Genomic DNA, 20,260 nt, shown 5'->3' with positions numbered 1-20,260 from the left:
ACTTTCGACAGGCAGGGATTTCACGCGGGGACCCCGCCGCCGTTCAGCCTGCCCTCGGCCTTGGGCTCCCCTGGGCCCCTGGGCCCCGGTTACGCGCCCTCACCGCTCGTGCACGTCCTGCCCGCCCACCAGCAGCCTCACTCACAGCTGCTGCACCACCACCTCCCACAGGACGCTCAGGTGAGCCCGGTGGAGCAGGCGGCCATCCTGCCCTGGGCTGGGGACTCCGCTCCAGCCTTGACAGCCTTCTCTCCTCCTCCTCAGAGCGGCTCCGGTCAGCGCAGCCAGCCCAGCTCCCTGCAGCCCAAGTCGCAAGCCTCCAAACCTGCCTACGGCAACTCTCCATACTGGACGAACTGAACCCTGAAGAGGGGGTGGGCCAGGGCGGGGCTTACCCCGGGCAGGAGAGAGCACACGGAGCCCGGCGCCCTTCCCCAGAGTTTCTGAGACGTGCAACTGTGTCAGCCGAGCCTCTGTGGGGAGCCTGCCTCCCAGACTCCCTGTTGTATGTAATGTATTTATGTATGTATTTGTAAATGTGGTAGAAGGCTTGGGGGAGGGGGAGCAGCTGCTCCTCTCCCAACTCAAGCCCCTTCCCGCTGTAGCAGAAGCAGCCCCCTTCCCCCCTTCTGCCTTCAGGCCTTCTACAGAGCCCCCCGGCGGGCAGGGTCTGGAAGGGCTGGCTCGAGGCAGTTTGGGTACTGGGGTCAGGTACCAATGAAGAATCACGACTCATCTCGCTCCCTTGTAAACCATTATTTGAGTTTTCGTCCCTGTGTAATTATTTTATCCCTTGCTTTTTGAGAAACTGGTCCTTTTGTCATCTGTCCTGTTCCCCTCCCTCCAAACCTTGATCTGGGAATGGCAGAGAGATAGCCCTGCCCCCACACCCACATAGAGGTGGCACCTGTTTGTCTCCACAGAGAGCAGGGGCTTCGGCTTCTGGTCTGGTCTTGTCCCCAGAGACTTGCCTTCCTCTGGCTGACCATTTCTAAAATAATCTGAATTTGCGCTCAGAGATACTCAGCCAGTCAGCTCCCCTTTAAAAAAAAGAATCAAAGATATGCTTTCATCTCAGTGACAGCATGTCTCCAAGCAAAGGCTCCTCTATTCCAGTCGTCCTGAACCAGGTGGGCGACTGTTTCAGAGGTTTTCTCTTTTGCCCAAACTCCACCTAATAAAGTTCTGAGAGCATACTTGGTCTCTGTGTGGTGTGACTCAGGGAGAGCTCAGGGCAGAGACCATCTTCATTATGGTTCCAGGAACCCTGGACTTCACAGGGCTGAAGTAGAGCTCACGTGGTCACAGGCTTCTGATAACAGGGTGTCAGGGCTTCAGTGGGTATTCCTTGCTTTGCTGGGCCCTTCTCTTGCCCCAAAACAATCAGCATTCAGGGAGGGAAAAGGTAAAGGACACAGCAGACAAGGTAGCTAACCCTCCTGACAGGCAGTGCTTATCAACGGTTACCTTTGTTTTTCTTGCAACTCTGTAACAGACTTAGGGGACAAGGCAGTCTCTAAAAGGGTCTTGTCAACAGGAATATTAGGGTAGGGTAATTTCTTTTCCAAAGGAACAAAGGTAAGAACTCTGAGAATACAGTTCCAGGCCTGTGAGAGAGTAAGTTTGCACAGCTAAACCTCTCTGTCCTTTGCTCTTCATCAACCAAATGCAATCTTGATTGAACGTCGAGGACTGTGGCGGGACAGGTGACTAGTGAGCCAGGGTGGTGTGAAGTAGGTAAGTGGGTCCTGGGCTAAATATCTGCTCCAGAAAGTCCCAAGGAACCATTCACCTGGGGGCAGGATTCTGACTTCTCTTAAGCTCCTCCCTCTTGATTCCAGGCCACCAGTCCAGAAGGAACTGGGGCTGTAAAACTATGCATGTGTCCGCCAGGAGGCAGATCTCCATGCTTGTCTGAGGCGCAGCTGTATTCCAGCCTGGCAGCTAGCTCAGGGCCTTGCGGTGCTGCCCGAGGCATTATAGCGTCCCGTTTCAAGTCAGCGTGCCAGAACCAGCCCAGGGGTACAGTCTTTACCTTGTCTGTTTTTGACCTCCAAAATCAATGGTCATTCGTCAGATAGGTCAAGCACTGCTGGCTTAAAAAAAAGGTCAGTGTCCACAACTGAAACTTACTAAATTATGTGATCTGTTGCTTCCTGATCCCTTCTTTTAGCAGCGGGAAGTTGACAAGTGACAGTGAAAACAAAAAACTTGCCTAAGGAGGGCAGTGGAGCACTCCTCCATCACTTCACCGACCTACTTGTACTGGCAGATTGTGCCCTATTTCAGAATTAAGGTTAACAAATGGCTTTGTCTTTAATAACCTTTCTTAAAAGCTAGTAAGGATTTGGGGATATTTATTCTGCAAGGAGGTGAGTTGAGCAGACTGTCAAAAGGCAGGTGAGCAAAGATTTCGTTTTTGTTTTAGTTTTTCAGCTGAGTCCTGTGCATAATCTGCAAGGGAACAGAGGAAGTATTAAGACCACCTTTTAATTTTAATACACAAAAAAGAAGAGGGTCATCCCATGGGGAAGTAGCAATACAGGTATATTTTATTTCACATTTTATTAGTAGACAGATGGGCAGAAAAAGACAAAAATAAACCACTAAAGGGGAAATTGAACACAAAATGCATCAGATAATCTTTTCTCATAAGTTAAACTGAAGAAAAACATCTACAATTTCAGCTAAGAAAACTATTAAAGTCAGGTGTGTCCTGCTGGTTTCAGAATAGTTGAAAATTGCATCTGAATCTTTGTAAATGTAAACCTTTTTAAAAACCAGGATGGGAGGGTAGAGAGTTAATTTTCAGTGGAGAACTACACATTTTCCCCTTCAAAAGCTTACTATGTATTTTCCAAACACAAGGAAACCAGCAAATAAAGAAGCAAATAATTACCAGGGAAGAGGAAAGAAGGGACTACAAAAAAGTCTGGCTAATAGAAAAGAACTCTGGAATGATATGAAATAAAAGTGGGAAAGACTGTGAGAAGCAACAACAGAATCATGATATACTTTCTCCACCCAGCCTCAAAATACACAGACCTGAAGAGCATCCAGAGGCCTCCACTAGAACCAAAAGGAACCTAAAAATGCAGGATGGATCCTGAATTCATGTTACACCAAATAATCAGCACAACTGTACTCACAAGGTTGTGGCCTAAGCCTGAGATCTCCACTCCTGAAAGAAGTTACGTGCTTCAGTTTTCTTTTGCCATAGTATGTGTTCGCAGGACAGAGCTCTGGAACCAGCACCTGGGTTTTACAAGTCAGTCTGAGCTATCAGAATGTCCCACCTCCTAGCAAATCAACACACCCCAGTCTTTTCTGGAACTGACTACTCTCATCAGAGGCAAACCCAGCTCTGAAGAGTAACACCCCAAAGGCTGAGACGTACAACCTCCACCTGGCTCTCTGAGTCAACGTAAAACAGAGGCCAGCAGGGCCTGTGGGACAGGGCTGAGCAGCACAGCACCTCCCACAGTGCCAAGGAGTCTGGCCTGCCCTGGGGGAGAGACGCTTTGGCAGGAAGAGAAAAGGCTTAGTTTTAGGGCTCCGAGAGAGCTTAAGACCAAGCACGCGGCGCACGCGCGTGTTTTGGGAGTGTGGAGTGATTGATTGACGGGGTGATCAGAGCATTGAGTATGTGTGGGGCGAAAGACTAGTTTCAACGTCCTTCTACGAGAGTGAGTTTGCACTCAGTGTTTTGTCACAGGAGAGCTGCTCTGTTCTCTGGATCTGACTGGAGTCACTTGACTCAGGGGTGCAAGTAGGCCATGGAGTTTGGACAGATTCTGGGACCAGGCTCAACAGTGTCCCATGTGAACCTTAGCATGTTCAACATTCCCACTTTTTAAAGACTAGATTCCGGAGAAGGCTGCTGGGAATTAGTTGGCAAACGTTTGGAGAGTTTGAAGAGCGAATGAAAACCCTGAGATCAGAAAGGAAGGAGGAACTAAGGACCTAAGTATCACCGACTGTGTCCTAGGGTCCATCCTACCCCTGTCCCTCATCAACCCTTTCATTCTTTCTGAGCTATACGATCTGAAGAAAAGGAGTTGACGCTAGCGCGCAGGGATCTGAAGTAGGTTTTTAGCGGTATTTTCCCCACTGAAAGAACACTGCCCTCCTGTGAACTGACCCGCCCCCATACGAAACCAAAATCATCGCCAAGTACTGAAGAAGTCCCTGGTTGGTGAAGGCTGATGGAACTCGGTATTGATTGAAGTAACACACGATCAACACGGGGGAAATCAAGGCTGCAGCAATTGCATGGCAGGAAGATCTAGCGTTGCCCAGACACTGCTTGCAGCCAACTCCCTTGGCTCTGCCAGAAGAGTCAAAGAAGCTCAGGGGAAAGCTCCATGCACAACTTCCGCTTGCACTCCACAGCCCGAGCACATTGAAAGGAGAGAAAAGTCCAGGTCACATCCAGTGAGAAAAGCGGGAACCGGTCACTCATGTCTCACATATATCCACAGTTACCACTATCATCATCAGTATAAGCAGCTCAATGAAAACCAAAATCTTAACACATGCACCTAGTATTAATACTGAGTAATTAAAACTCACTACTTAAAAAAAATCCTCATGGTGAGAGTGTATCTATCTTTCAGGGAAAGGCCATGTTTGTTAAATATATAAAACAGATGTTTTCTCTCCCAACAGTGGTCACCAGTAGTTTGACTTTTTCCCCCAGCAGCAGCATCAACCAAAACCGGCATAGTGATTTTAACTCTTCGTTCCCGTCACTAAGACGCCCCACACACACACACACACACTAATCCCCACTCTCTCCCCACTCCCTGGGGGAAAAAAATAACTCTGCCTTCAAAATAAATAGCAATCAGTTCTATGTAAAGTATGAATATTTATTTCAGGCTTTAGATCCCAATCGATTTCAAAAAACAAAATCTGATCTCTCTCCTCAGAGTAGCTGAGGCCTCTGTTAGGCTGAAGGGCCCTGTGCCCTTAGGAACACGTTTCATCAGGTTCGGAACAAAGTCCCTGACGCCTGCTGTACCCCAGCCTTAAGAAGGGAAAGAAAATTCACCACCATGGGGCTGAACGAATGCACACACACTAATGTAAATGAGCAGCTAAAACTTGGCAAATTTGCTTTGTTAAGAAAAAGTTTGTTTTGTGGGGCTTTTATGGTTTTTTTTTTTTCTTTTGCTACCCAGCATATGCAGCACTTGTGAACTCCCGATGGGTTCCCAGCTTTAAACACATTAAACGTCTTGATGAAAGACTATTTAATTCTTCAAGAATCTAAAAACAGACCAAACGTGTTTTGCTGTGAACACTTTGCAGAGACGAAGTGAGGTGGGAGTTTGGGTTTAAAGAAAGAAAAAAAAAAAAAAAAAATCAATACAGTGATGGAAGGGTAAAGAATGCAAGAATTCAGACATTCTGTGGAGGATTAGTTTCTCTCCATTAAGAGGTCCATAAAAAGGAGCAAACTGAGATCCATAAGGGGAGTCACCAGGAGCCGTGTTTGTTTTTCCCCACCCCCATGATAGGTTTTTGCTGAGGGGCCACTGCTAGGTCCCCACTTGCTCCCCTCCCTTTGGCCTGAGACGGCAGGGCAGTACAGGGGCCTTGAAGGAGCACGTCACGACTCCTCATTCCCAGAATCATCGTCGTCATAACAGTCGGCATCTTCCTCCTCCTCATCTTCATCATCAATGTCGTCGTCGTACAAGTCGTCATAAAGCAAATCTGAGCTGTTGTCATTGGAAGGCACTTTAGTTTTGATGCAGTATTCCGCCAGGGTCGTGGGGACCTTCACTCCATCCTTTTCTGCTTCGGCTTTAGTGGCTGACACCTGTTTCCTGAAGGGAGGATAGTTTATGTAAGTCTCTGGAAGATGGATTTATAATTGGCCTAAACAATCCAAAATTCCTTATGGGTTTCTGAACATAAGTACCTACCTACCTGAAAGCATCTTTGACAAGATACCCTCTACTACACCAAAGGTTCTAGCCCATCAGGTACCATTCTGAAGGACACTTAAAAATGACCCTTCTGAAGGGCGTTTAAAGCCATGGACCTCACATGCTGGTTGGCCAGAAATCACCTCAGGTTTTCCGCCTTGTCTCCTCGCACTAAACTCAGAATGCAGCCCCAACAACTCAATAATCCTCCTACTTAGAGAAAAATCCAAATATCTTATGTTGGATTCTAAAGTCTTGCATGATCCACCTGCCTACCGCTTCATTCTCGCCACCCATTACTTTCTCCAATTCCAAAACATTCAGGCCACTCTGGGGTTTTTTAGTACCTTCAAACATACCTAGTTGATTTTTCCGTGAGGACCAGTTGCTCTTCTGCCCTACATACGGTTGACTGCTTCTTGTCACTCAGGTATTATTAACTTATATGTCACCTTAGAGGAGGTCTATTTGGACAATCCAATTTAAAGCAGCCATCTTGTCATTCCTTCATATTATCCTACTCATCTTCCTCATTTGTTCATTTTTCTGTTGTTCTCCTTGCCCCTGAATGTGAGCAGAGACCTTGTCTATCTTAGTTAATTCTACTTCCCCAGTGCTTAGAACACCGCCTGGGCACATACAGCTGTGCAACAAATACTGACTGTATGAACGCATGAAGGTTAATGTTTCCTTCAACAAGTATGAAAATTCGACCCCTCAAGGGACTAGAAAAACTGAACTTAAAAACATCAAACCACTATTCTCAGGACTTCCCTGGTGGTCCAGTGGCTAAGACTCTGTGCTCCCAATGCAGGGGGCCCGGGTTCGATCCCTGGTCAGGGAACTAGATCCCGCATGCCACCACTAAGAGTTCACATGCCGCAACTAAAGATCCCTCATGCCGCAGCTTAAAAAAAAAGAAAAAAAAAAAATCCCACATGCTGCAACTAAGACCCGGTGCAGCCAAATAAATAAATACTTTAAAAAACCCACAAAAACACAACCACTATTCTCCCTGTCTTTTAGTTAGACCTCTCTTGGTGGATCCTGTTGCCTTACATCCTGATGCTGCTGAGGCTTTCAGGCTTGAATCTCTCTTCTCACAGCCTTCTCCTTGAACCATCTTGTCCATACCCATGGTTCTAACCCTTCATGCTGACAGCTCTCAAACCATCAGGGTCCAGCCTAAACTTTTCTTCTGAGGTCTATACCCTTATCTGAGCATCTGGATGTCTCCGTCCTGACGCTCCACAGGAATCCTAACTCAGCAAGTCTGCATTTGTCATTGTCCACCTCCATGGAGTATTCAATTCCTAAAATTATAACTCTTACTACTCCAAAGTCCTAAATGTTTTCAAATCTGTTTTCTCATTCTTGATTGTTACTACGTCAGTTTAGTCTTCATCTCAGCCTCCTCAAACCTCAGCCGGTCTCCTGGTCAGTCGTGTTCTTTTGGAACTCAAATAGGATTATCCTTTCACACAAAATCTTTAAGTGACACTCCAACACCTCTAAGATTAAGGACCAAACCCACCTTATGACTTCAGTGTCTTTTAAGACCTGATGCGTTTCTTAATTTCCCATTACTTCTCAAATCAGAATTTACAATACTCTTGATGTGTCTGTCATGCTGTTATTATACACCCGTGTTTTAGCAAGCATGTTTCTCTCTCCCTGAAAGATTCTTGGTTATGAGGCATTATCTCTCCTAGGAACCATATTATATATGTTCCTTCCACTGTATTTTGTTTATGCTTCTATATTTGCACTTATCATATTACATGTTCATTTCTTTGTTTACAAACTAAAGTATGAGCTCTCTAAGGAGAAAGACTGTGCCTTACATCCTACCTTTCCTTGAACATTAGGCTCCAGTCCTGACTATTTTATGAAGCATTCCCATTTTCCAATCCTCAGTCCACTCTCACTCTAAACTTCTACAGGTCTTTACTATTTACACTAGTTATCTTCAATCTTTGGTATATAGCAGTCACCTAAGTGGCTTGGTAAAAACAAAATACAGATGCCCAGATTCTATCCTTGTAATTTCATTAAATGACTCTGGATTAGGGAGAGGGTCTAAAGCTGATTACAGTGGGCAGAAAACTTATTCAGCTGTCAGATGACATGCATTTTTTTTTTCATATCACATGGTATCATGCCAACTAGATTATTATAGAGAGGGACTTTGAGAAGTCACAGAATGTGCTGCAACTGTCCTTGGGGCTCTACCAATCCTTAAGTGCTGTTAGGAAAATCTTATATCCTATGTAGGATATAATTTGAGAGATGAATGGTTGAGCTTAATACCTTCTTTTTTTTTTTTTACAGATGGAAATATTAAAAACCCCCAAAAGTTAACTGATAAAAGGTCACATGAGGGTGGCAGAGCTAGGAGTATATTCCAAGTCTCCTGATTCTTACTCTAGGGCTCTGTTAAACCATATACTAGAGTTGCTGATAATGATGATTCCCAGAAGATACTTGCTGCTATGGTCAGAAAGGCCAATAATCTATAGGGTTTCGTTAATAAAAAATTTGAAAACAAAAATACCTGGAATGTCTGGAATACACTGGGTGTTTGATACATTTAAAGGACATGTTTAAAGCCCAGAACAGTGTCCCTAAAATGATCAGGAGGAAGAGTTTGCAAACTTGACTAGTTTAGAACCTGGAAGTTCTGTTTCCTGGGAAATCAGATCTGCTGCTGTCTCAAAAGCCAAACTCATTAGGCTCAGGCAGAAACCTCTTCCCAAACAATAAATCTAACTGACAGAAGTGGAGTGGATATTTAAGTTCAATTTAAACCCTTGGTTCTAGGATATACTTTGGTTCTGTATGAAGACTTGAAGTAATCAAACAGAAGACAAAACAAAACACCTTACCTAATGATTTCAGCATATTCTTTGTCTTTTCCTTTACTGTCCCTCCATTTCCTGAACATAACCGAGGCATCCACATTGGCTGGGGAGAAGGTGTTGGGCTCATTAAGCAATGAGATTACACTTAACAGGATAGTCCTAGAAACAAGAAAAAAGGGTCAGCTATGAATACTCATATTCACAGTATTCAACAGTATTTTGTTTTAAATTTAAGACTATAATATTTGAGACTTTAGGGAAATGGAAATAGAGTGTCAAAATTTTGTTTTCAGTACTCATCTGGCTAGGCTAGGAACCTGGGAGACAAAGCAGAGGGAATCTGAGTTTAGCATAAAAGTTAGGTTGCAGGGCAAAATATGAACTCTGTAGAAGGCACTGTCTTAACTGGCAACATGTTCCAATCTACAAAAATTGGAGGTCTGGAAGCTTTTCAAATAACATTTAAAAAATTACAAGTTAAGTGCAATAGGAAAAAGCAGAAGCAAAAAATATTTAGCTTGAAGGCAATCTTTTTGTGGAAAAGGGTAAAAATGATGCTACTCCATATATCTAATTCATATCACGGCTGCTTAGAAGATCTGAAAACCAATTTTACATACAAATGTATTTGTTTTCCATACTTCTAAGGGAAGCAAGATAAGAGTTAAGCAGGAGAATGGAGAAAAAGCAATAGCCTTGACATGGAAGAACTAGTCTCTGAATAACAGAAATCTTGATTCAAAAAATATTTACTAAGCCCTTACTATTGTGCCAGAGGCATCAAGCGAGATGTTGGATGTACAATAGTGAGAGAGTTATTAGTTGCCATCCCTGATCTCTCAGGGCTTAGAAATCTTGTGGGAAATTTTCATCCACAGATAAAAACTAGACACCTTAATCACAGGGAATAAAGTTTCTGTGAAATAAAATAAGCTCAATAAGCTCCAAAAATGTTTGAAACAGTTCCCAGGCTTTTTTCTCCCCTAAAAGCTATGTGCATGTAGGTAAGGAGAAACATGGGAGGAAAAATTAAATTTCTCTACCTTTTCTCATTGGTGCGAGGTTATAGATTGTGTTGTTGCAAAATAGCCTTTTGCTCCTGGCCCCAAGCAAAAAATAAAGGGAGGGAACCAGGCAATTAGATGTTTGATTTGATGAAACCTTTTCCTAAAAAGGGTAGAGAGTTTCTGTTATGTGATTATACAAGATTACGACAAAGGCACTTTCACAGAAAACTTTCCCATCTAGTTCAAATTCATTTACCACATATACACCCCCCACCTTTCTATTAGGGTAGGAATAACTCCCTGTACCCCCACTTCCATCCTTCTGGACTTCTTCAGTAATTACACTAAAAAGATTCAAAGAAACTCATCATTGCCAAAAATGCGAAATGGACTGACAATATCCTAGAAGCAAAAGAAAAATTCCATAAGGATTGCTTCAGAAGAAAACATATACAAAACCTGATAGAAAGATAAGCAGGATAAGAACAAACTGTGGTACAGTTTAATGGTCCAGATCAGCATTGTATCTTTAAAACTTTCTGTGATGATGGAAATGTATAATCTGTGTTATCCAATATGGTAGCCACTAGCCACATGTGGCCACTGAGCACTTTGAAAAGTAGATTATGCAACTGAAGAAATGAGTTTTTAGTACTAATTTTAATTAATTTAAGTTTAAATAGGCACATGTAGTCAGTGGCTATCATACTGGACAACACAGGTCTAGATGAATTATATTAAATGAATTAGGAAATTTTTCCCAGGAGTGGTTTCACCAGGTTGATTTTCTTGTATCTTGTGTTTATTATTAAAATACCATATTGGGAAGTACAATTTTTTTAAATGGTGAATCATCCAGTTCTATCATAAGAAACCTCTAATACCATGTACTCCCTAAACTGAAATCCATGATGCTTTCAGAAGCCTCAGGCACTAACTATAGCTGACTGTGATAATAGTTATTAACCCAGCACGCTTTCACGTCCTCCCTCTGTCTGGAGGGTAGAGCCGTTTTTTGTACGGGGAACCCACTGCACCGATTCAGGCGGGGTTAGTCTCCCTCCTCAAGTGCACCGTCAAACAGCAACCGTGCCACACCTTCATAAAAGCCCACCTACCCACAGCAGCAGACATACCACCAAGTGCTGGCAGAGGACTCCAACACCAATGAAGATTCCTGATGCAATTCATATGCAATATGAATTCTTGGGAAATTCAAAATTTCCCAACCAGTATGTTGTGAGTGGGTTACAGGTAAGTTGTCTGTGATTCCCTCAGGCAGACTGGTAGGTAGGACCTGGGACAACTTGAGCCTCTGGAACAATAACTTCTGGCCAAAGGAGCATCTTCAGCTTACTACATTGTGATCTACGAATACTATCATTTCATATTTTCTATGTAACATGACTGGAAGAGGATGGGAAGCAATATCATACATAGTTTAAACTGTCTGGCACTTGCACCAAAATAATTTAACACAGGTGTTAGTTACATCTGTAGCATGGTAAGCAACTCTGCAAGGTAGTATTATTAATCCTATTTTTATAGAGTGGAAAAATGAAACTGTGAATACTGGTAGAACATACAAAACAGAATTGAATCCTGAAGCTATTCCAACAATTACCTCTTTTTTTGTTGTTGTTGCTATTTTTTGGTGTTGTTAGTTTCAGTAAGTATTTTAAAATCTTTTTTCATTTATTTTTTTCAGAAGAAAAAGAAGTACTTAAGGGAGATAGGAAATCATAATTAAACATCTATGACCCAATAGGTAATACTGTATTTGTCCCTTTTCAACATATAGACAATAATCAATGAGATGGGTCTGCCCTTTCTCTGTTAGCTACTATGTCACCACAAGTACAATTTTAGCAGGGAGGGCAGAAACTGGCCTTAGCTCAACAAAGAAGACATGGCTTATGGGTCTCCCCAGAAGCCAAGCAGCAAATTTTGGAATTCTGCAGGATTAAAGATGGGCATTTTTCCTCCAGTGCATACACATACCCTCCCAGGCAACGTGTGAGGTAGAAAGGGTTCATTCTTTAAAACTTCAACTTACTTGACTCTTAAAACATACACAGAAATACTGAAAGAGAGTTTGAATGATTGAGATTCTTAGATTTTACAGGCCTTAATTTGATAAAAAGTGACATACAGAGAAGCAAAGCTCATTGCCTGACCCTTCTAGTTGACCTAGAAGGGTTCTTTTAATCTCTCATTTACACTATTTCAAAAGATGGACCAGTAACACCAGAAGATCACCCAATTAAAACTCAATCCTCATTATATGTTTTCAAGATGGGAGAGGAATTTAAAGAGGACATCATGGTAAAGAAGTCTGTTATGACTGGGAAGATAAAACGTGGTAGCTTAATGGGTCCACATACTACAAATAGTTTTTCTTTATGCTGCTAAAGCACCTAACAGGGACTTCCTGGTGGTCCAGTGGCTAAGACTACCAGCTCCCAATGCAGGGAGCCTGGGCTCAATCCTTGGTCAGGGAACTAGATCCCACATGCTGCAACTAAGAGTTCACGTGCCGCAACCAAAGATCCTGCATGCCGCAACGAACATCCCGTGTGCCACAACCAAGACCCAGAGCAGCCAAATAAATAAATAAATAAAATATTTTTTAAAAAATAATAAAGCAACTAACAAATACAACAGTTTCTGCTGTGCAGTCCCTGGAGCTGCCGTTGACTGACATACCCCTGAGAACACATGGTAGGAATGAGGGTCTCAGATTAAAACACACAAAATGACCAAATCACAACATTTTAGTTTAAAAAGGAAAAATTTTAAATACACAAAATACATATCATTTGCACAGAATGAAACTGGCAATCTGAGTGCAGTGGGACCCAATGTGCAAACATCAAGGGAGCAAATAAATAAAATAGTCCTGGCCCAGAATGGGGTTTACAGGAGCCCTAGGAACAGCACAGCCATAGCCATTTCCTCTGACCTTGCCTACTTTGCCACCCAATCGTTGCAGCAGTCTCTAGCTCCCTGCCTTTTCAGTGGGTTATAGAGAAGACTAGATAGGAAAACATCCTACCCTACTCCTGAGAGACGCTTCTACATGAAGGTGTGGCCTCTGGAGTGGATCCATAAATCTGGTCCCATGATACATCTTCACAGTGGCAAAGAAAACACTGTTATCTATCCTTCAAAGGAAAGCAAATCCCTACCAAAGACCACTTTCCTATCCAAGAGCCTGCAGCAAGTATGGCAGGTAGTTCTGGGGGTGGTGCCTCAGAGAAAGCACTTGTGAGTTCTACTGCAAGGTCTGAGAGGCCCCCCTACCCACCCACCCCGAAAGCTCCCACTTGGTTCTGGACAGAACATGGATTAAGGCACACTTTGTTTCTTTCACCAAGAAGAGGCATGGTGTTGTGGACTCCTAATCACATATATGTAGCAGCATCAGGGGGCCCTATCCTCCCAACTTCATTCTTTGCTGACTAATGCCTACTCCTCAAAACTTCCCAATTCCATAAGGAACTCTCACCCCCTAAACTTAATCCTGGACATCTGAGGATAGGACTGTGGATCTCTTCTTCCAGAAAGTATGCTGCCTTCCTCTAAGAGGAGAAGAACTACTGAGCTTTCAGTGGAAACTAGCTGGCTGCCGCTCTGGATCCCTACAATTGTAGCATAGTACATTTTTCTTGCTTTCCCCTTTAGCCAACTCTCACTACTCACTAGGTCTTGTTATATAAATAGACTTCAGCTCTCAAAGGTAACTGGAATTCCTTACTCTTCTTCAGGTTACAAAAGCCTGTACAACTTTATTTTCTGAATATGTTCACTGAGGTGTTAAATGAAAGACTAGTACAGGTGGTCATGGAGAAGTCCAAACACAGGTGAACATGGAACCACTTTCAGATAACAGTGCCATTCAGCAGTCAAGACCCTACAACAGGCTGAACTGAACCTTCTGCCACCTCCACTGCTGTCTTGGCTACAGCCATAAACTGGATATGGAGCTTAGAACCCTTAGTCAGACAAGTGCTTACTCTGGATAATTTGGTAGCAAAGGGATATAAAGAAAAATCCCTGGCATCTCATATCTTGCCTCTTGTGTAAATAACCTGTGAGAAATATGTACAGTTTACTACCTTAAGGAACTTCCTTGTCTCAAAACAAATAACACAGAAACAAATGGGAATGGGAAAAGTGTCCCACATTAGGTAGTACTTTTCTGACTTTTCAGAGTTCTGGACATCACCAGGTGTTCCAGATGACATTCCACAAGGCATGCAAAACACTCTATGTCCCCCCTAGAAATCCACAAACACCAAAACTCTCCATTCACTCTCCCACCCCAAGCAACACACTGAAGAACCATCTAATGATTATATGGAACTAAGAAACAAAAAGGTCCAAGAAGGTAACGATTTCCAATGCAAATACCTTTTAGAGCCATGGATGAAGATCAAAGGGGCAATCTGAAGATAACTAAGTTCTGGTTGTGAAGCCTCTAAATAAAAAAAGCATAAACGCAGGAAAGGCAATCCCTCATGTGAAGTCCAGGTGCTTCTAAATTGGGGCTCAGGTGACCTGAGGGCCCAGAGAGAAAAAAAATGATGCTGGTACCCAAAGTGGCTAAGGTAGTTTTAAAGGGCACATTAATATGAAAGGAGTTCCCTGACCCCAAAGGAATGGATTAAATGAGAAACAGGCCTTTCTTTTCTCTCTTTTTTTTTTTTGGCCGTGCCACGTGGTTTGTGGGATCTTAGTTCCCTGACCAGGGATTGAACCTGGGCCACAGCAGTGAAAGCACTGAGTCCTAACCACTGGACCACCAGGGAATTCCCCAAACAGACCTTTTTTTAAAAAGAAAAAATGTTTATAATATTTTAGGCTGAGACAAGGCAAATACAGTCTGTGTGTATTTACACAGAAGTAAAGGCAAAAATTTTGAATTAATGGTAACAGATCGTCCATCCAAGCAGCACGAGAATGCAATGAGAAAAATCTTGTTTGGGGCTTTGCATCTAAAGAACAGGGAGGCTTCAAATTCTATACTGAAGTTTTAACCCCCAGTACCTCAGACTGTATTTGGAGATAGTCTTTCAAGAGGTAATTAAGTTAAAATGAGGTCCTGAGAACAGGTCTTAATCCAGTATGACTAATGTCCTTATAAGAAGAGGCAATTACGACACAGACATGAACAGAAGGAAGACCATGTGAAGACAAAGAGAGAAGACAAGATGAGGAGAGAAGCCTCAGAGGAAACCAACCTTGCCGGTACCTTATAGAGTCCAGAATTGTGAAATAATAAATTTCTGTTGTTTAAGCCGCACCAAAAAAAAAAAAAAAAGAGGAGGCTTGTTTTCTCAAGGGTGGGTGTGGTGGTGGTATGTGAAGCATTTGATTCAACATTCAACCTCCAAAAGCAAGAATCACTAACACCTTAGAGCTACTACTTCTTCTAGTCTAGGGTTACTACTAGCCCTGAAAAACAAGCACCAAAATCATACTTAAAGGACAACTCTGCATTTTTGGTCCAATTTTTCAACAAATCTTCCAAGATATTTAAAACCTTTTCTCTACATTGTCAGTTTAATTTTACTGATAAAATAATGTGTTTCTTTCGAAAGCATGCCAGCCTCTTAAACAATTATATAACGTGAAAGGGATGAGAAACAGGGTAGCCAAACTTCTCCACGGCAACAATAGAGTAATGCCCATAATATCCTCAAGGAAAGAAAGCACGATCCTGAAATCTTATATCTAGTTAAAATCTGTCATTTGAAGTATAATGGCAAACACACACGTATACTCCCATATACACAAGCACATAATATTTTGAACACGTAACAACTCAGGGAATGTAATATAGCTCCTAGGAGAAATCCCTTGAGAAATTACTGATGGACAAATTTCAGCCAGTTAATAGACCAAAGGAAGTAAAATAATGAGGAACAAACAATGAATTCATTTAACAACAGGAATAAGAATTTTTAAAACTGGGATTAAGCTACAGAAGAGTACAGATTATAAATTTTATAACCCTGACAATAAAGAAACAATAATATTTAAAAATTAGAAGGGGGAGGTAGAAGGTTTCCTTTTCTTTTATATCTGAGTGTCAGTATACCATTTGATGCTGAAAAATCAAGTAATAAGTACGTATAAGTTAAAGGTCTAAATAATCAGCTAACAACTGTGTGATATACGGATATGAGGGGATGAAGTAGAAATATACTAATTTTACTAATGATCATAAAAGATCCTGTGTAAAACAATGGTCTTAAAACTAATATATACATGCCCCTGGAGACATACGAAATATCCTATCAGTTCTCCTTTCCAGCTTCCCTTTTCACAACTGCCCTTTACAAGAAATGTATACCTCCCACACATCCCAAATATTTCTATGGTGCATTGCCTAGTGGTGATGAAACATCAGAAGTACAAAACAGAGAAATTTACAAATAGAGCCAACTGCTTTTCCCTTCTCATAAATAATTTTGTTAAAAGCATAGAGTGATGTTAAAAAAAAAAGTATTTTGCTATGTAGTGGAGTATAATAAATTCAGATATGTATAGATTGGGGCTGCTGGAATTATATTTTCACTAAAACGAATTAATTCCATCTCTGATTACTGTTAAGAAATCCATCGTCGCCAAGGGAGAGTCCCACTAAAGTAAAGCAGAAAGTATATGGAATATGCAATGATTCCTTATTTCATAGACATAATAAACTTATGGCAAGTCTCAATGCCTGATCTATCTGAGAATTATTCAGAGGCATGATGTTTGTCAAGGTGAGGTGTATCAACACATTTATTTAAATTAAAAGGGGAAGTCAGTTTTTTCTCATTAAAAAAATATACTGGCAAGATGTGTTGAAATCTAAAATATATCTGTTTTCCCAATCCTTTCTAAGTATACTGGATGGAACAAAGTACCTAAAGAAATGAGTAACCAGCATAATCAATAGTATTTGATATGTCTTTAATAGACTTTTTGGTCTACTCTTCCCAGAAAGTGGGAAGCAAACACATAACTTGATAAGAGACAGGTAAGAAATCCTTGTGTGCATCAGGAAGCTTCAAGTTCTTTGCTTTTGACAAAAATGGAGATTCTAATTGAGTTACTAGCTTCCAGATCATTAAAAATGATTAACAAAATGAATGAATGAGTAAATGGGGGAGAGCAGATTAATCTCCTGTGCAGAGGAGTTGAAGTAACTTATACAGATATCTCAGCCTTGCGGGAGTATAATTCCCCCCTCCTTAGTGTGGGCTGCACCTAGGACTTCCCTTATACAGAACAGAAAGGGGGACAGGAGGAACTTTACAGAGGAGAAACCCTAAAAACAAGAGTCTCAGCCAGGTGATGAAGGTTAACATCAAGAGTGATAAGTCAGGCTGACAGTATGTACCCCTGCTACGATGTGATGAAAATGTACTTTACCTCCATGTCTTCCTCCCCAACACTTATAACTCCAGTATAATAAGCAGAAAAACATCCAAAAAAAAAAAAAAATCCCATCTGGGGGACATTCTACAAAATACCTGATCAGTATTCCTCAAAATTGTTAAGGTCATCAAAACCAAGGAAAGTCCAAGAAACTGCTGCAGTTGTCTAAGGAGAACTGTCTATTAAATATAATGCGCTATCTATCATGCATGGGGATCTCAGAGCAGAAAAATGATATTAGGTAAAAATTAAGGAAACGTGAAAGAGTATGGACTTTAGTCAATAATAATGTACTAATACAGGTTCACTAACTGTAATAAATGAACCAAATGAATGTTAGATGTTAATAACAAAGAAATCTGGCAGGTGTGGGGAATATGGGAACTATCTGTACTTCCCTCATAATTTTTCTAAAAATCTAAAACCATTCTAAAATTTTGACAGTTATTTTAAAAGAAACACACTGATGACAAAACTACAATGAGAATACCATGTCCACCATCTCGGATGGCTATAATAAAAGACATGGAAAATAACAAGTGTTAACAAAGATGTGGAGAAATTAGAATTCTCACACACTGCTGGTGGGAATGCTCTAAAATTTAGTGCAGCCATGTTGGAAAATACGGCCGTTCCTCAAGAAGTTAAACACTGAGTTATGCACCCCCAATTCCATTTCCAGGTATATGTCCAAGGAAATGAAAACATATGTACACATAAAAACTTGCACAGAATGTTCACAGCAGCATTATTCATAATAGCCAAAAAGCGGAAACAACCCAAATGTCCATCAACTGGTGAATGGATAAACAAAGTGTAAAGACTAAGACTTTTCAGCAAAAAGTAATAAGAATCCTAGAATAAGGAAGCAACCAATCCAAACATGGAACTCATGAAATCCAAAGCAGCAGGATGGAACTTAGATAATGTAAGAGGAAGAATTCAGAGTAGAAAAATTCTTCCAAAGTGAACACAGAGAAATGAGTAACATATGCATTTTTACTCCAGAAATACAACTCTTCAAAATGAGGCATACATGCTACTTAAAGCTCCAGTAGAAGACAAAACAACCAAATATAGAAAGGATTCGTTTGTACTTGTTAAAAGATAATATCCAATCTTTAGAGCCACCTAAAAACCAGATTATTCCTTATGTAATTCCTTACCTGACATTTTGAGTAGGATTCCACCTTTCAGAGGGCAGTTCTCCACTCTGTGGGTCATCTACAGGTGGATGAAGAATTGAAATGCATACATCTCCATTCTATGAGACACAAATATCACATTCAGTAAATACTCAAAAGTATGTTATTGAAAAAATATCAATTCCACTGAAATTTCTTTTATTCCTAGAAGACTTGTTTTCTTACCATTAGGGGAGTAAACAATCCTGCTTTTTCTTCTTGTTTGGAATCAATGATAAAGAAGGATTAAACATTTTTTTATATTATAAATATTCATTTTGACCAATCTCCAAAATACATTTCTTAGTTAAAAAAAGAAACACTATGTCTGTAACACCATCCTTCTAAAAAAAAATCATTTAAAAATAGAAACAGACAAACATGATAAATCATGATTCAAGAGTCTTGAGAAGCAACTAAATCTCTCTCTTTGTTTTCACACATCTAACATTAAAAGAAACAAAAAAAAAATCTGACCTTGCTTAAAATCTGCCTGGAGAGAAGCTATAATCACCTTTAATATTAATCACTGGTTTCAATAAACATGGTTTATATAAACTGACACATGCCTCACAACAACTTAATTATATATAACTCCCTCAGTATATGGATAGAAGAATTCACCACTATAATATTCTGGTTCATAAATTTAAATTATAGGACCTAAATTACAAGTACATTTAAAGTCAAACATACATGGATTGTGTACCATATGCAATACAGATTGTTAACAGAAAAGACAAGACTGAGAACGATACAGATGCCTATCTCTCGGTCTAAAATGAAACAAAAGATTCAAATGTTTAAAAAATTAGAGGTGTAACCATATAAAGTGAAAAAAACTTACATATAAACCCAAATTTATATATACATACACACACACCAAGATAACAGAACATTTTTTAAAGGAGAATAAAATTTTAATTAAAAAAAAAAAATTTTAATAAAGCCAATACCGAATACTATATTCCAAAACTCTGTATTGTTAGATAACATGAGGAAGGTAAAAAAGCACTACAGAAACAAGGAGAGAGAAACTAGGTATATTTGGAGAGGACACCTGGGAGATGGTGTGGAAGAAAAACAAAAAGCTTAATGGTTGAGGAAGCTTTGAGATGGGCTTTCAATAATGATTACAATTTTAATAACCTAAGGGAAATTCAGACATGAGATTGCCTGAAGAAACCAACATCATAAATAAAATATGTTCAGGCAGTTACATTTATTTTGTATTATTACACCAATTACCACAAACTTAGTGGCTTAAAACAACACAAATTTATTATTTTACAGTTTTGTAGGTCTAAGTCTGACACTGCTCTTCACAGAGCTAAAGTTAATGTGTGGGCAGCAATGCATTCCTTCCTGGAGGCTCTAAGAAAGAATCCCTTTCCTTGCCCTTTCTGGCTTCTAAAGGCCACCCACATTCCTTTGTTCTTGGCCCCCTTCCTCTAATCCTCAAAGCAAGCAATGTTGCATTTTTTGAGCCTTTCTTCCAAAGTCAAATCTCCTCACTCTCATTTTCTGCCTACCCTACCTCTTCCACTTTAAAGGACCCTTGTGATTACACTGGGCCCACCTAGATAATCCAGAATAATCTTAGTTTAAGGTCATCTGATAAGCAATCTTAATTCCTCTTAACATGTAATCTAACATAACACAGGTTCCAGGGATTAGAATGTAGACATCTCTGAGGGACCATTATTCTACCTACCACAGGAGTGAAGAACACAGTTTGAATGAAAAATAGAGCACAAAAATTAGGCCAGGAGTATGTTACTTTGTTCAGAGTTTAATATGTGTGTAAGTAAAATTTCTTAGTAGTGAAATGACAAAACTAG

General features: G+C 40.7%; 2 protein-coding genes and 1 non-coding gene across 11 annotated transcripts in view; 1 reads left to right on the top strand and 2 right to left on the bottom strand.

Annotated features, from left to right (window-relative positions):
• UBAP2 (ubiquitin associated protein 2) overlaps positions 1-1,188 on the top strand; it is a 124,020-nt gene extending 122,832 nt beyond the window's left edge. For all 9 annotated transcript variants that reach the window (XM_061200505.1, XM_061200501.1, XM_061200504.1 and 6 more), the window contains 2 exons: positions 1-180; positions 265-1,188. In XM_061200505.1, coding sequence (XP_061056488.1) covers positions 1-180; positions 265-360 — 276 coding nt within the window. In that variant the 3' untranslated portion in view covers positions 361-1,188. The remainder of the gene's footprint in view (positions 181-264) is intronic.
• A 3,662-nt stretch (positions 1,189-4,850) lies between these two features.
• The window catches only part of UBE2R2 (ubiquitin conjugating enzyme E2 R2), a 91,689-nt gene continuing 76,279 nt past the window's right edge, over positions 4,851-20,260 (bottom strand). The window contains exons 3-5 of the mRNA XM_061200496.1: positions 18,402-18,499; positions 8,822-8,956; positions 4,851-5,834 (exon numbers count right to left, since the gene is read on the bottom strand). Of these exons, the coding sequence (XP_061056479.1) occupies positions 5,615-5,834; positions 8,822-8,956; positions 18,402-18,499 (453 nt within the window). The 3' untranslated portion in view covers positions 4,851-5,614. The remainder of the gene's footprint in view (positions 5,835-8,821; positions 8,957-18,401; positions 18,500-20,260) is intronic.
• Positions 14,544-14,615, bottom strand: TRNAE-UUC (transfer RNA glutamic acid (anticodon UUC)). The gene has a single exon. It is a non-coding gene; the product is annotated as a tRNA-Glu (tRNA).

This window comes from Eubalaena glacialis, chromosome 9, assembly GCF_028564815.1.
Source record: "Eubalaena glacialis isolate mEubGla1 chromosome 9, mEubGla1.1.hap2.+ XY, whole genome shotgun sequence".
NCBI classification, from domain to species: domain Eukaryota; kingdom Metazoa; phylum Chordata; class Mammalia; order Artiodactyla; family Balaenidae; genus Eubalaena; species Eubalaena glacialis.
This window is presented reverse-complemented; position numbering and strand designations above follow the sequence as displayed.